This window comes from Triticum aestivum, chromosome 6B (assembly GCF_018294505.1).
Source record: "Triticum aestivum cultivar Chinese Spring chromosome 6B, IWGSC CS RefSeq v2.1, whole genome shotgun sequence".
Classification (NCBI taxonomy): domain Eukaryota; kingdom Viridiplantae; phylum Streptophyta; class Magnoliopsida; order Poales; family Poaceae; genus Triticum; species Triticum aestivum.
This window is the reverse complement of record NC_057810.1, coordinates 394,669,809-394,683,813: the sequence shown is the minus strand read 5'-3', so window position 1 is coordinate 394,683,813 and position 14,005 is coordinate 394,669,809. Positions and strand designations below refer to the sequence as shown.

At 43.3% G+C, this 14,005-nt stretch overlaps 1 protein-coding gene and 2 pseudogenes across 1 annotated transcript; all 3 read left to right on the top strand.

Moving 5' to 3' along the window:
- The first annotated feature begins 2,461 nt into the window (after nucleotides 1-2,461).
- On the top strand, nucleotides 2,462-3,202 carry LOC123137246 (60S ribosomal protein L5, mitochondrial-like; annotated as a pseudogene).
- Nucleotides 3,203-3,953: 751 nt separating this feature from the next.
- LOC123137245 (cytochrome c oxidase subunit 3-like) lies at nucleotides 3,954-5,300 on the top strand (annotated as a pseudogene).
- A 7,642-nt stretch (nucleotides 5,301-12,942) lies between these two features.
- Nucleotides 12,943-13,766, top strand: LOC123134162 (ATP synthase protein MI25-like). Its single transcript, XM_044553470.1, has one exon. It carries the CDS (start codon nucleotides 12,983-12,985, stop codon nucleotides 13,559-13,561), a length of 579 nt encoding a protein of 192 aa, XP_044409405.1. The 5' UTR covers nucleotides 12,943-12,982; the 3' UTR covers nucleotides 13,562-13,766.
- Nucleotides 13,767-14,005: the final 239 nt, after the last annotated feature.

Sequence of the window (14,005 nt, the reverse complement as noted above, 5' to 3'; positions counted from 1 at the left end):
TTCTTCTTATCAGACTGAAGAGGGGAACCTCATGACCCAGGATACAAGCACTATTATCTTCTTATAAGGGAAGTGAGGTGATTGTAAGCAAAAGGAGGAGGAATAGTTTCTCATGTCGAGATCAAAAACTCAAGCGCCAACCGCTTCCTATTTGATTTCAGAAAAGCGGAATATCATCACCCGTGGTTCACTTGAGCATGAATAGAGTTCGGTCTCCTTATGAATTCAAGTTGGTAAAGAAGTGGACTTCGGAGCTTTCGCTACAACCCCTCCAAGGCGGGCAACTGTCTCATTTGACACTAGCACTTAAATAAAGGAAGGTAGGAAGGGCTCCCTCCCTCTAATGAAATGGGCTTCTTTAAATTATGCAATACGTTCACCAGTCTCGGGTCTTTAGAAAAAGGAACCAATCCTATTTCGGCACTCTTTAGAGGATATCGCTCGTTTACCGCAAATCTCTATCCCACAGCTGGCTAATAAAATCGCCTTGGCAATGTGTCAAGTCCTTTCAGTCAGAGTTCAACTCTTCAGCGAAAGTGAAAAATCTACGGTCTTCCATCCGTGGAGGTAGCCATGGACTCCATAGTATATGTTGGTAGCTAGCGTACAGGCTTGATGTGAGGGGGGGTTGTTACCTATTCTATTCCCTTGCTTGGATAAAAACACCCATCTTTCCGTATGAAAGACACGCAACTAGAGCAACTTGATATTACGTATGTAGACCTGGCCTCCCTCAATAATAGCTGGCTCACCTGATTGACGATTTTCAAAGATCTACGCCAAGCGCCTCGGAGCGGGGATCCACTTGTTACTACTTTAGACAATGAGAATCCTTTGGCTTGATTTCTTCTGTGGCTTCTTTATGTTTACCCACGTCACGGCTATTCAATAAAAGGATTGCTAGTTAGTTGCCTCACCCTATTGGTTGTTGGTTTTCTTTCTCCTCTGCATTCGTGAAAAGCTAGTATGCTCGCGGAAATCATCTAAAGGAAACTACTCGCTAACTCGCTAACAAGACGGACTTCTTCCTCTGGCTCTGCCAGGCTATGCTGCTCGCCTAAATCGGTATCAATAACTTCTATCGTACTTCGACCTCTCATTGGAATGATAAGTTGGCTACGACGAACTAATAAGTTTCTCTTCTTGTCACCTTCTTTAAGCCTTTCCTTCTGCTTCCATTGAGAAATATATATAGATAAGCTTGGAGAAGCGATTAAGGTGTTTCCACTCTTAGGTTGTTCAATATGCGAAGACCGTGTCAATCACTACACCAGTGATACGAAAAGCAAGCATTCTTCTCCAGCTGATGTACCGATGCCTCACTACTACTTAATTAGTGAAAGATACGTTGGGATGTTTTCAATTCTCCATCAAGAGGCGGGCAACTATCTCTTTTCACACTAGACTTCGGATCGCCTTCCTACTGGTTTTCTTCTCAGTCTCCCCAACTAGGGGAAACCTCAAAACAAACAACAAAGCAACACCTATCTTTTTTCTTTAAGCACTGAACATCCGGATCCCCTTCCGACTTGCTTTTCCGGGCACTGGTCTTTCTAACAACTGGAACTCGTCTCCCTTTTCCTGATTCGCATCTTCTTCGGCTTTTGCTACGGTCTTTCCTTCAGTCAGTCCTTCCTTCAAGATTTTTGCCTGCGGATCTCTCTCTTCAAAACATATATATCTTTTGGCGCTAGTCTTTCCTGCCTTACCTTAACCCCGCTTTCACGTGGCGAATCGGTATGAGGTTTCAGTGATCACTTTACGGTATTCTTTAAGCTTTCTTGGTCACCGGACAGAGTGAGAACTGCTCAGCTAGCTTTCTTTCCCTAGCACACACTTAGTAGATAGTAGGCACAGGTACGCTAAGAGCTCATCGAACTTGACTTGTAGAGTGAGACCTGTGCTCGATATGGTTCATTTCAGTGCTCTTTCTCTCGGTATCGTTCACCACATGCCTGTGATCGATCTCTCTCAAGCTAGGTTTGGTACCGGTATCGGTGAAGTCCGTCATTGAATTGAAGTGGTAGAGTGGTAAGTGGGCGTACGGTCTATGTATTTCCTATCAGTGGCATTAGTTCCTTTTCATTCTCTAGATAGATGGGCAGAACAAGCTTCTCTTTATATTCTATTCTAGAAAGGATCAATTAGATTCTCATCTCCTATTTGTTTGAGCCATTCATTATAGTGGTGGTGCCGGGAAGGCAGCTTAGCACTCTAGTCCTTTTGAGTAAGGAATTGTAGCATGGGCAGGCAATCTCTTCGATTGATTCCCCTCCAGGAATTACTTGAATTAATTAGCCGGCCCATGGAGTGAAATATCGAACTTAACCTATAAATAACTAGTATCTCAAAAACCAAATAAAAGGCTTTCTTTTAAGCTTGATAATGGAATTCCACAGGAGTCAAGCGCTAGCAAAGAAGAATTGGAAATCAGTCGCTTCCCTTCTAGACTCAAGTCAGCAGAAGAGTGAACTTCATATTAATAGGTAAATCCTACATCAAGCGTAAAGGAAGTACACTTTTTTTGATTTGCCGCTTAATAACTCGTACTTGACGTTGGTTTCGGTTCGATCAACTATCCTTTTTGAAGCGGATAGTTCACAGTGCTCATTCTCAAAAAAGCGGAAAAGCCATGATGTTTCCACTCCATTTTCATTATGAAGATGTATTACCTCAGGATCTGTTGCTCAAACTGAATCATGCCAATGTTATGGAAGTTCCTGGATTGTTTGAAATAAGATTAGTACCAAAAGCTGCCTCTGATTTCAGAATCCAATTTGGAAAATTAGCTATGGAGATTTTGTGCGGTCAGAGATTCATACAGACACAAAGGTGCCCCTATTTTCAAGCAGGAAAGTCGTTTTGATCCAATCCATTCTTGGGTTCCGAAAAAGACACAGGATATGTCAGTGACTTTGCACGACAAAGCGTTCTCCGAGGGCATGGAATGTACCATTTTTTGGTTAGAATCTTTACAGTAATGTCTATGTTGAATTCTCCGGTCGAAATACAGGAAAACTCCATCAAATTCTTTATGGAAACAGAGTTTTGTGAATTCTCCCCGGAACTGGAAGATCATTTTGAGATCTTCGAGCATATTCGAGGGTTCAATGTGACTATTGTCACTTCGGCCAATACAAAAGATGAGACTTTACTACTGTGGAGCGGCTTTTTGCTAAAAGATGAGGGGGAAACTAAGTAATATGCCGGAGAAGCGACAAAATATACGAGATCACAAATGTAGATTGCTCGCGGCTAAATATGAATTGATACGAAAGCTTTCGAATTTTGTAACCCGATCTTCCGTCTGATATGCGGGACAAACATCGTTATAAGTTGTCCAAGTTGCCAAGAAAGAGTTCAATGGCACGAGTAAGAAACCGAGGTATTTTCACGGGTCGCCCTCGTTCCACAGTTGAGTTCTTTCGCATTTCTCGTATCGTTTTTGGGCCATTTGCATTTCTGCCCCTAACTCGAACCACCTACTCAGATTTGCCCCTAATTTCAAAGCATGCTCAAATTTGCCCCTCTGCCGTTAAGTCACTACTCAGAAATGCCCTTCCATCCAGTCAAAGGCCTTTGACAGTCAGAGGCCCATGTGTACTGTAGCAGACGGAAAGTGCTACAGTATTGGATGGAAAGTGCTACAGTACTGTACGAAAGGGCATTTCTGAGTAGTGACTTAACGGCGGAGGGGTAAATTTGAGCATGCTTCAAAATTAGGGGCAAATCTGAGTAGTGGGTTCGAGTTAGGGGCACAGATGTAAATGTCCCATCATTTTTTGTGGATTAGCATCTCAAGGTTCTTTGATGGGCATAAAGAAATCGTCTTGGTAGCAACCACCAAACCAATAGAACAAAGGTTAGCTCTGCAGCTAGTCCACAAGCAAGGGTTGTAGGTCCATTACCGTCCGGCTCCTGACCGAAACTAACGGAGTCATCCCAACTCTCGGATCGAAGATGCTAACGGGACAGGAATCGAAGTGGGGGACCTCTCTACCGCACCTGTCTCCCCAGACATAGACTACGTAAAGGGTGGTACTCTTGGAAAGAGAGAAGATCACCGCGTGAACAAAATCCAAAGTAATGAATGTCACTCCCGAGGGATCGACCACTATCATACATGAAATTTTGCATAGAATGATTGTTCATGTTCACGCCGGAGTGCTGAGGTTGTTCCCACCATTGAACTCAGAGTCTGGGTGTGTTTTCTTACTAATACGGAGAGGTTTCCGAATGATAAAGACCAATCAAAAACTTCTTCGTTTCGTTGGTAGAACCCACACCAACTCTTTTCTCTAAATAATAGAGAGATCTTTTGATAGTCTCACTTCTATCAATGCAATGAAAGAACTATCCCTTCCTATTTGTTTGTCCTAATGAGACAAAAAAGAGCCTCCTTCTTTACCACTTTAGGGGATGGGGGTGAAGGGGGGTTTACATACAACTGGGGCAAAGTGGTTTATGATTGAATCTCAGAGGCATTCTTATTATTTGGTAGATCCAAGTCCATGGCCTATTTCGGGTTCACTCGGAGCTTTGGCAACCACCGTAGGAGGTGTGATGTACATGCACTCATTTCAAGGGGGTGCAACACTTCTTAGTTTGGGCCTAATATTTATCCTTTATACCATGTTCGTATGGTGGCGGGATGTTCTACATGAATCCATGTTGGAAGGGCATCATACAAAAGTTGTACAATTAGGACCTCGATATGGTTCTATTCTCTTCATAGTCTTAGAGGTTATGTTCCTTTTTGCTTTTTTTGGGCTTCTTTGGCACCTACGGTAGAGATCGGAGGTATTTGGCCCCCAAAAGAGATTGGGGTTTTAGATCCTTGGGAAATCCCTCTTCTTAATACCCCTATTCTCCCTTCATCCAGAGCTGTCGTAACTTGGGCTCATCATGCTATACTCGCGGGGAAGGAAAAACGAGAAGTTTACGCTTTAGTAGCAACCGTTTCACTGGCTCTAGTATCCACTGGCTTTCAAGGAATGGAATATTACCAAGCACCCTCCACTATTTCGGATAGTATTTATGGTTCTACCTTTTTCTTAGCAACTGCTTTCATGGTTTTCATGTGGGTACTCTTTTCTTGATTGTATGTGGTATTCGCCAATATCTTGGTCATCTGACCAAGAAGCATCACGTTGGCTTTGAAGCAGATGCATGGTACTGGCATTTTGTAGACGTGGTTCGGTTATTCCCATTTGTCTCTATCTATTGGTGGGGAGGTATATGAAAGAAGGGAACGAATAAGTGGATTGAGGAATAAAAGCTCGAAGACAAAGAGAACTTCTCCGGGTACTCAAGATATTGTGTTTGGAGAGGTGTAGATTGTAGATTCCAGCCGAGCCAGACCCAGGAAGAATATGAAGTACAATTTCCTCAACCGCGCACACGGATAAGACGCGAGACAGTTTCTGAGGGGTAGAAGTCTTGATTGGGCCAAGCCGGCATAACAGTTAGTAGTTCGCATTACTTTCTCTTCCGAAGCACACACATTCGAGTTCAGTATGGATGCACTGAGCGCTTAAGACCACTCGTTGGATGATATGGTCAATCATACTCCCGAGTGGGGACAACATAACAATAACATTCTCTCTTTAGATTCGAGATGTATTGATCGAGACGTGCCTCACTCTAGTGAGGATTTGAGCTCCCCGATAGATGTAGGGCTCGCTTGGTACGCTGTCATTGTTTAGGGGGGTTCTTAATTCTAGCATGAAAGTCCGAGTTGGAGGAATGATATTGGGCTTGATAAGTGAGCAAGGAACCTGCCATAACATTCCTATGGTTCCTCTGTCCCGGTCTTGCACCACTCTCATATCCATCAATCAATTTCATAGATAGTTACTATGGTTGTTTCTTCCTCCATTCACTAAAGCAAATGGAGCCTTTCCCTCCTCGAGTCAGCAAGACAACTCGAGCGTTTTACCCTCGTGTCACTAGCGCAACACGAGCCATTCAAAAAAAGTCTTGGAACTGAAGAGAAATCATCTCTATACAAACTCTTTATGTTCTTGATATTGATTGAGTTACGAGAATGAAGAAGCGTAGCACACCTTTTCTCTCAATTCAAGTTTCCATTCAATAAGTGCATCAAGTATTTCGTATAGAAAGAAAAGGAACCACTTCTCTTCTCTTAAGTATATGAAAAATAGCTTTTTGGTCCCCTTCGTCTAGAGGTTAGGACATCGTCCTTTCATGTCGAAGACACGGGTTCGATTCCCATAAGGGATAGGTACTTATTCCTGGCCGGCGGTATCAAGAACCCGGATAGTCAGTAGCAAACTCCAATCTGCAAGCAGAAGCACAAGTTTAGAAGGCACATTCTTGAAAGAGTAGGCTGACTATGAAACTCATATAAGGCTCGCGATCGGGTGCATTGTTGACTCGGGGGCGGTTCCATAGGCGGCTACTCTAAGACGGATCAAGTTGGGCTATATATTATGGCAAGTTGACCCTACTTTCCAATTTCGTAGATAGAACAGTTCTAGTAGAAGGTTAACCCGGCCTTCCTAAGAGTACTAGGTTAAAGGGGAGACCTCTAAAACCCAGAAAGAACTATCATATCCCTTTAGGAATCCAAAAGCGCCGTATCTGTGGATCACTCACGGCTATACCCAATGAGCAAAGTAGAAAGAGCCTATGAAAATGCATCTTCTCCCTATTCAGTCAGCAGTTGTCCATCGACTAGTCTTACTTACCGCACCGCCCAGCGAAAAGGGATTTCTCAGTGATAGACCCATGAGAGCGTGTGTGCCAGTGACAAAAGAAGTGCGAGACGATCTGGGAAGTGAGGGATGCCCTTCCTTGGTATCACGAACAGCGAGGCAGGTACGGCTGGAGGAAAAGCAAGGCAACAGGGTGCTAGGTTTAAGCAAGTATTGTCCGTCCGATCATTGGAATCGGCTTAGCCGAAAAAGGCAGATCTGGTGAAGAACACCCTTCTAAGGTGAAGGTATTCCATTTCTAAGAAGGAAGTTCTATATATTCGAACTAGATAGAAGCTCTAAAATGGAAATCAAAAAGGAACCCCTTGTCTGTCCAGGTACTCACCCCGCTGGAACTCGCAATCAAACATAGGGTTGGCAAACTAGGAAGGCACAGAAAAGAAGGCAGTTGCGAAGGCGAGCAAGGTATTTTTGAATTTCCTCAAATTGATTCATCAATGAAGTAGTTGAATTGAAGTAAATGTGCCTACAAAAGAAGAGTTTTCGATATGGATATGCGAACAGGAAGAAAGCAAGCATATGTTACTATTCCATTGGCAACAAACACCGTCAAACAAAGATGGCTATTGAGGAGGAAGACCTGGATAGGGAGCCGGTTACGAATAAACCTAGGACTAGGAAACCCCGAACTACGAATGGAAACACTTTTTCAAGCAGGGGTAAACGGATCTGGGTAGGAAGCCAGAGATGGAAGAGAGGGTGTCGTGTCGGATCTTCAATCGGGGCAAACAACGGATGCTCGGGATAAAGCTGGACTTCGATTGGTTTTTGATGGATATGAGATTTTCCTGAATAAGGATAAAAATATGCTTCCTAAAACAGCATGCGCAATGGTGGGCCGAGTACATAGCATAGCGTATATCAAGTATCCAACGCCTTCCGAATAAGGAATGGAAGCAGACTTAATAAAACTACATCTTGCTGATGTAGGTGTAGACAGGTATTCTAAAAGGAGTGACAATATTGGGTGGAAGGATTCTTCTATGCAAACATTGACCACTCGTATGGTAGCCTCACAACCATCTACAAGGGAGACTTCCACCTCAACCTGAAGTTCACCCACGTGGAGCCTTTACTAGTCGGAGTGGTAAGACTACAACCGATCCTCTTCCCCAATGCTAGCGTTGTATGTACCACCTGCCTTTTACCCTAGCCGGCCCAATACCTTCTCCGCAGGGACCTCAACAGTCCACTACTTCTGCTGCACAGCCTACTTCTTCTATGCCAACAGTTATTGCTCCTAGTGATCCATCATCAATCTGCTTCACCTGTCAAACCGAAGCTGCCATTTCCAGAATGGTTTGTGAAGTCAACTGAAGACAAGCAGATTGCAAAGTTTCTGGATATGATGACAGATATGCAGATTACCACCCCCATCCTTGATGGTGTCTTACAGGTGCCGATGTATACACAGTTCTTTAAGGACCAGCTCGCAAAGAAGCGAAACATTAACGAGCCAGAACTGGTTACTCTTACTAAGGAATGTAGTGCACTCGTTCAAATAAGCTACCTCCCAACTTAGATGAGCCTGCCAGTTTCAGTATTCCATGCTTGATAGGAAGTCAAACTTTCCATGCTTTATGTGGTCTTGGGTCTACTGTGATTCCCTTCACTGTCTACGAGCCACTACCATTGGGTGATGTATGGCCGACTAGCATCACTCTCCACCTTGCTGATCAGGATCCGGCAGACATTTTGGGTGATATCCCTGCGATAGTTGGTAACTTTGCATTTCCAGTTGATTTTGTTGTCTTGGAGATGTAGGATAAGAGCTTTCCTATTTTTTTGGGAGACCTTTTCTAGCTACTGCAGGGGTTGCCATCGATGTGAAAGATGCTAAGCTTACGCTTCAATTTGGGGAGGAGAAAGTCTCATTTGACATTAGGTATATCTTCCAACTCACCTTCCTCACTGTCCAGACCATAGTAAGCAATATGAAATGAGTCACATAAGCCCTAGTAAAAGGCTACTCTTTGAATCCCCTCTTTAAGGCATATAAAATTAGTACTCTTCCTGAGCTAGCTTAAGCATATCCCGAGCGAGTGAGTTTCCCTCCATCAAGTTCTAAGCGATCAAATAAGGTCCTTGCTCTCGAGCCAATGCCAATACCAATAGAGAGGGTCTAAACGAAGGATTCAAAGGAGGTTACCGGTTAAGGGCAAATGCAATCTCTGGGCCAGTTGGAGAAAAAAGGTAATCAAAGAAAGTTTCAGTTGGACTTTCCCTGCCAACCCTACCCAAATTTCATACTCTGCGGTTTTCGTTCCTCTATTGATATTTCGTTCCTCGAATCGAGACTTTCTTTGTCGAGGATCTCTGGTTTAGGGTACTCCATCGAGTTTCAGTTTCTTCTTCTAATGGCTATGTCCGTCTAAGGTGGCTATTTGAGCGATTTAAGTATCACGGTTGTCTTGAGTTGTGGATTGATGGACGGAAACCCGGGGCTGGGTTCGATTTCAACTCGGAGATAGTCGGGTCTCTAGTAAGGGCCGCTTTGTGAACAGCATCGGATTACATAGCCAGCGTAGCCGCAATAGAGCAATTATGCCTTAAGCCCAAAACTCTTCCTTCTAGGGATCAGATCAACCTAAAGCACCATTATTTGTGGATTCATCCACAAAGTCTTTCTACTTAGCTCGTCAAGCGAAGTAGCTATCAACGGCTTTAGCATGACAACTAGAACATCAAGCCATGGTAAACTGCCAAAGCTTCTGCTGTAGTGTAGCACCAGGGTTCAGCCTTCTCCTTGCCGAGTTGCATTACCCGCATCGTGTTCAATTGGAAAGTCTGGCAAAGGCGCTTCCAACTCCTGGTTCAGGGTCTGAGGTTACCAAACAAAGATGAATCCTGCGCAATCAGAGATTAAGCCATAAGATCCCACCCAGAAACTGGAAGAGTCGGGGGCACCTACCGAAGGAGTCTTCCCTCCATCGATTCAATGACAAAATAGCTCTATTGGGAGGGCCTTTGACAACCCTCTTGAATGTGGCTCGCTCCTAGTTTTTCTTCCCCCTCCCATTCTATCTAGGCTGGTGGCTATACCAGATTTCATGTCTGATCGAACTTGAAACTAGCCCATTGAGCTTCTTGGATTCCAAACCAGAAAGAAGGATCGCACACAAGAAAATAGAGTTGGAATGAAAGATGGGGTAAAGATGAACTTTATTCTCCTAGCTGCCCTCCATCCAGCAAGTTACTCTCTTTCAAAAGATGACAACTCAAGATTACCAATCAAAACCAACGCTTTTTCTTCTCCTATAGCTTCATCATTACATCTTTCACTAGTTCTTGGATGTGAGTGATGAGATCGATCCATGGAATTTTTACCTCACTCACATACTTTGAAAGATGAAGAAATTCTCTTGAATTTACTTATGGGCTGGCTCTACATGTGGTCAGATGGGTTCCCCTCTTCAGTCATTTGGTACCTCTCCAACGCTTCCTCCTATTCCTATTGATCAGATCAAAGCCAAACCTATCTAGTCTTGCACGTTGTCACCCACCGCTCTTGCCAAAAACAAAGAAATTCTATCTTGGGAACTAAAAAAGAATCGGAATGGGAATTATTTATTTCTTGATTCTCCGGCTAGCATCCTTACTTCCTTCTTCAATGGAAATTCTATGTTTTGGCTCGGTATAAACAAAAAAATGAGAAATTCTCTTATTTGTAGAAAAGTCTTCTTTTGGTTAAATCTGGAGAACCCAGTCGAAACTTTGATTCATGTTTGTGGATTTTAATAGCTCTCCTATCTACGCAGAAATGATCTTCTACCTTTACTGTCTGTGTTCTTTACATATCTTTTGATTGTTTTTCAAATCATTGTGTCATTACAAATTCAGTGGTTGCACCCTTGTGAGCAAGTTGTTGCCGGATTGGATAGGAGAAGTGAAACAAAGCTACGAAGGATCAAAATTAGCTGAAGAAGTTAAGACAAGTATTAGTGAAGCGAGAGGAGGACAAGATGGTTGGGAAGAGAAGGAAGGGGTATTAAGGAAAAAAGGGAGGCTTTATGTGGGGACCGCTGGAAATGCAAGAGCCAGGATAGCGCAAGAACTGCATGGGACAGCTACCGGAGGCCATTCAGGTATACTAGCTTCCTATAAGAGAACTAATAGGAACTTTGTCTGGCCAGGAATGGATGCCTCTCTTGAGGACAGACTGTGACGGTAAAGCAACAACATCAACTCGCAATGGCCCTCGTGCCATGAGACATGGATTTTAGTCGACGTAGATTGGATCGAAAGATCGCACTTCCGCTCTTCTCCTATCGGACTAGTCACTTCCCACTCTCCTCAAGTGAACAATTTAGCCACTATCCTCCCATATACTCTGCTTTTTCATTGCTTATGAACTGGAACTTGTTGGTGCATGGATTTCATGTTTCAGCAGCACTTTGGTTTGTGCATGGTTGTGAAAAGAAGGCTTTCTATACACTTATATGAAATTCATTGGCGAAAGAAAGAGAAGCTTGCCTTGATAAAGCACAGCCTTTCGCACTCCAATAGGCATATATTGTTACAAGGTTATGCCCAAAGGTCTCAAAAATGTCGGTGCTACATATCAACGCGCCATGACAAAGATCTTCGATGAGATAATACATAAGATTGTCGAGTGCTATGTAGATGATCTTGTTGTAAAGGTGGTATCCTATGAAGAACATCTTCAACATCTCAGAATCTTATTCGACCGCCTAAGGCAACATGCACTCAAGTTAAACCCGTTGAAGTGCGCCTTCATGGTCTCGTCAGGCAAATTCCTAGGGTTTGTCATTCGACATCGGGGAATAGAAATCGACCCGAGTAAAATCAAGGCCATACTCGAAATGCCTCCTCCTCAAAACCTTAAGGAGCTGCATTCGCTTCAAGGGCGCCTGGCATACATCAGGCGATTCATAGCCAATTTTGCAAGAAGAATCCAACCTTTTACAAGAAAAACCAAAAAAGACATTCCATTCTTTTGGGATGAAACTGCCAACAAGCCCTAGATGGCATCAAAAGCTATCTCCTCAATCCGCCAGTCCTGGTTGCGCCGATACCAGGGAAGGAGCTTATACTCTACACCACGGCCTTGGATGAATCTCTTGGGGCTCTATTGGAACAAGAAAATGAAAACGGGAAAGAGAATGCCCTCTATTACCTCAGTTGTGTGCTCGTAGGAGCTGAACATGCATACTCTCCTATCGAAAAACATTGCCTTGCACTGGTGTTCGCTGTCAAGAAGCTACGGCACTACATGATAGCACATTGGGTCACCCTCATCTCCAAAGTTCACCCACTTAATATCTCATGACAAGACCAATGCTTACAGGAAGATTGGCAAGATGGGGCCATCATCCTTACTGAGTTCGACATTGTGTATGCGCCACAGAAGGCCATTAGAGGGCAAGCGATGGCGGATTTCCTAGCAGCACATCATACATATTTCTACAGTAAATAAAATTTCCATGGATGGGATTGCACGTAGTCCATTCCACCTTTATCTATCTAGGTTATCCTTCTTTCTTAAAAAAGCAGAATGTGATGATCGATCCCTCTATTATGGGTTTTATGTTTATACCAAAGCCTCTACTTTAGATATTTACGCTGATGAAGGAAAGCCTTGTTAAAGACTACGACTTTGGACTTCCTTTTTCGTACTCTTCTTTCATCCTCCTTACCAAAACGCTTTTCCTGGTTCAGAAGAATAAGATACTTAAATTGTGGCTTACGTATGGAAAATGCCTTCGTCTTGAAGCTACCAATGCACATCACGATGAAATCATTGCCAATTAATTGTTAGATTCCCCATATCACCCATAGCCACCCAAATCTTTTTTTGCCTCAAACTCTGCTGCCCTATCACTCCTCGATAAGTGTACTTACTCAGGTTGTGCACTTGGCTGAGCGAGATCTTCCCCTTTGGCATGAGAACCGCATGCCTACGCTAATGTAACTAATGCAGATGGCGGAAGTTAGTAGTTCTCCTATGCCAACATGAACACAAATGAAATCGTCGAATTTCGTATAGAATGAAAAGGAACCACTTATATTCTCTTTTCTTAAGTATAAGAGGGATAAGTACTTATTCCTGGTCGGCGGTATCATTGCTGCTCCCCGCCTAATGCGGATCATTGTGCAATGCTTATGTGAAATCTCAATCCAAAACTTATTCATTTCGTTGGAAAAACCAACGCCAACGTCAAGACCAGTCTCCTTTCCTTTCAAAAGTGAGCGAGCAGAGCTGAAAAAGATGGAGTTACCTGGAGATGAGATTTCTTTCTACGGATATGAAGGATAGAAATATGCTATTTGCTGCTATTCCATCTATTTGTGCATCAAGTCCGAAGAAGATCTCAATCTATAATGAACAAATGATAGTAGCTCGTTGTTTTATAGGCTTTCTCATATTCAGTCGGAAGAGTTTAGGTAAGACTTTCAAAGAAACTCTCGATGGGAGAATCGAGTCTATTCAGGAAGAATTGCTGCAATTCTTCAATCCTAACGAAGTAATTCCGGAGGAATCCAATGAACAACAACGATTACTTAGGATCAGCTTGCGAATTTGCAGCACCGTAGTAGAATCATTACCAACGGCACGCTGTGCGCCTAAGTGCGAAAAGACAGTGCAAGCTTTGTTATGCCGAAACCTAAATGTAAAGCCAGCAACACTTCTAAATGTCACTTCTTCCCGCCGCATCCGTCTTCAAGACGATATAGTCACAGGTTTTCACTTTTCAGTGAGTGAAAGATTTGTATCCGGGTCTACGTTCAAAGCTTCTACCATACACCTAATTCGAGAAGACTTGATAGTCCTAAGAAAGGTGAGGGTGGGGGGTTCTATTTAGGAAGAATAAGAAGAATCTCATTCATGTGTTCATGCTAGCAGAAGAGCGGATCCAATACACATAAGACTTTTTTTTCAGGAAATTCCTAATGTAAATGATGAATTTGGGATGTCATGCCCCACAAGTTAGTTGCCCAAGCGCTCCCTAGGAGGGCAGTCTACCACAAGATAGAGTTTGAGCCTGGAGCCAAAGCCCCAACCCCTCCATTTTAGGTTTTTCTCAGGATAGAATTTCACGAAGTCATATCGGCCAGATAAGGCTCTAACGGCTCCATATTGATTTTTCCCCAGTTTTCTTTCAGAAGAAGCGGGAGCCATTTTGCATTAAAACTCGGTATCAGCAGAGTCATCTCCTGAGAAAGACTTCTTTCTTATTTATACAAGATTTCAGAGAACATAGTGAAGCCCTCAAAGCGCTAACAAAGTCGTAAGTAGAGAAGTTTTC

What these genes read in the sequence shown, in the direction of transcription:
- LOC123134162 (XM_044553470.1), top strand. Translation starts at nt 12,983, where the DNA reads ATGAGATTTCTTTCTACGGATATGAAGGATAGAAATATGCTATTTGCT.